This window comes from Myotis davidii, unplaced genomic scaffold (assembly GCF_000327345.1).
Source record: "Myotis davidii unplaced genomic scaffold, ASM32734v1 scaffold640, whole genome shotgun sequence".
NCBI lineage: Eukaryota > Metazoa > Chordata > Mammalia > Chiroptera > Vespertilionidae > Myotis > Myotis davidii.
The window spans coordinates 252,388-254,919 of NW_006292345.1; the positions used below are offsets into that span (position 1 = coordinate 252,388).

At 49.8% G+C, this 2,532-nt stretch overlaps 1 protein-coding gene across 1 annotated transcript in view; it reads left to right on the forward strand.

The window, feature by feature from the left end:
* LOC102762076 (chromosome unknown open reading frame, human C3orf58) overlaps nucleotides 1–2,532 on the forward strand; it is a 75,168-nt gene that overhangs the window by 20,535 nt on the left and 52,101 nt on the right. The window contains exon 2 of the mRNA XM_006765876.2: nucleotides 3–235. Coding sequence (XP_006765939.1) covers nucleotides 3–235 — 233 coding nt within the window. The remainder of the gene's footprint in view (nucleotides 1–2; nucleotides 236–2,532) is intronic.

Sequence of the window (2,532 nt, forward strand, 5' to 3'; positions counted from 1 at the left end):
GCCGCGCACGGAGTTCGCGCGCCTGAATGGCGACGTGAGGCTGCTCACGCCCGAGGCTGTGGAGGGTTGGTCCGACCTGGTGCACTGCCCCTCACAGCGCCTGCTCGACCGCCTAGTGCGCCGCTACGCCGAGACCAAGGACTCGGGCAGCTTCCTGCTCCGCAATCTCAAGGACTCGGAGCGCATGCAGTTGCTGCTGACCCTGGCCTTCAACCCCGAGCCGCTGGTGCTACAGGTAGGCGCGGAGTCCGGGCCGGACGGCGTGCGGGAGGGGTAGTGCGGGAAGCGGGAGTCAGGGGAGGTGGCCCCGCTGGCCCTCGTTACCCAGTTTGCACCCTACCCGCTTGGGCCAGGCTGCGGGCGTGGGAAGGGGACAAAGCTGGGGAACCTTGGACGCTGTGCGGGACTGCGGAGGGCGTCCGGGGCGGGTGCAGAGTCAGCCCTTGTCATCTAGACGCGGCGCTTCTCGGATTTGACTGCGGATCCTTCAACACCAGAGGGAGCGCATCTGCTGTGCTCCCAAAATGTCTTTCCTAGTTTTCTTCCGTTCTCCGTGCCTTTCTGATTTTATCCGCCGGTCTGGACTTCCACGGCACAGTCCGTTCACGAGTCCTTGGACCTTCCTTAGTTCTTTTCAAGTGTTTTCTTTACCGCATCTGCTCTCCCCTTTAGTACCCTGCAAGGCTGACCTACCTTCGGCCCCAAAGTCTGTCTTTGTTTTATTCCTTAGCTCATTTACTTAACAAATCCTTAGAAAAGCTGATTTGAGGACAAGCTGGGGAAGATAGGGACTGAAATGGGGACTGTGTTCAGGGGTGGGGTTAATCATGAGTCTTGCTCTGGGTGGGATTAAGGATAGGAAAATATTAAGGCTTCCTAGGATTTGGGGGCTGGGAGGGTTATTATGGCCAGGATGTTTTCATCCTGCTCCTGTGACCTTCCCTATTCTTCTGGTATTTTGCTGCAGGAAAGAGGTGAAATGTTTGGCCAGGGCAAGTAAAGGGGGGAAAAGAGATTCTCACCTCTCTAATGGAGTTATTGGCTCTCTCTTGACCTTTTTAAAACAAATGTACCTTTTAGGGGAGTAGGTTGAGTTCTTTGTAATATGACAGCAAAAAGAAAACAAAACTTAAAAGAAAAGAAAAAACAAGGTTGTGTTTACCTTTGGAGCAATTACTGAGTTTCTACACATTCCCATCCAGCAGTCGAGCTGTGTCCTTGGATAGTGGTTACAACTGGGAGTATGATCCCTCCTGATAACCCTAGGAAAAGTTAGTTGCTCATTTTCCACACCAGTTTTGTTGTAGTATTTGAAATACAAGGCGAAAAAAACATGGTTAATCACAAATAATTGTGATATAATTTATGTCCTTTCTGTGCTGTTAGGAATGTCTGATGTCTGATGGCTGGGGGTTTTCTATGGGTTGCATGAATTAGGAATCATATTCATTTATGTTGCTTTCTTTTCTCAAGTTCCATTGCCCAACTTAGCTAAGAGAAACTAGTTTCCTTTGATTGGTTCAGCCAAATAATTGTAAAACAAAATAAATACTTTGCTTCAAACAAAACTTTAGTGTGTGTCTTGGTAAATTTTAAGTTGTGATAGGATATAGTATGTAACGAGTCAAATTCAAAGTATGGATTGTATATTGAATATTGCTCTCTTTAACAGTGAAATGGTTGAACGTCCATTGAAGAGGTCGTTTTAAAACTAGTTAGCCATTAAAGTTTAAGTCTGTATTTGTGATATATACATTTGATTTGACACTTTTAAAAAATTTGAACTGCCTTTTCTCTTTGAGAAATAGACAATTATGTTAGCAAGGTGATCCCTGGAAAAAGATTTAGCATTTGTAGTTTGCTGAGTATATTACTCTCTTAATTCTCTGGGATTCCAAAATTTAGTAAGGAGCTACAGTAGTAGAATACACATTTTTTCACTTACAATAATGGCTGCCTATTAAAAGACTAAAGACCCTGTGCCCGAAATTCATGCACTGGGGCGGGGGGGGGGGGGGAGGGGGGTTGTCCCTCGGAATGCGCCCTCTTGCAGTCCCGGAGCCCCGCAATCCATCCCCCTGCAGAGCCTGCTGCTGCAGGGTAGCCTGGGCCTCCTTCTTTGGGGCAATCGTGGAGCCCCCTGATTGATCCCCCCACTGGCTGATGACCTGGGCCTTCCTCTGCGGGTTGATCATGGGGCAATGGCGGGGTCCCTGACCAATCGCATCGCACCTGCCTTGGATGGCCTGGCGCCAGGGGGTGTCATAGCGTGGTCATTCAGTGCAGTTCGGTTGATTTGCATATTATGCTTTTATTATAGAACTAGAGGCCCGGTGCACAAAAATTTGCACACTCAGGGGGAAGTGGGGGTCCCTCAGCCTGGCCTGTGCCCTCTCGCAGTCTGGGACCCCTCGGGAGATAATCCCCTACTGGCTTAGGCCTGCTCCCGGGTGGCAGAGGGCAGGCCCGATCCCTAGGTGCAGCCCCTGGTCGGGCTCAGAGCAGGGCCGATTGGGGCGATGGGGCGCCACC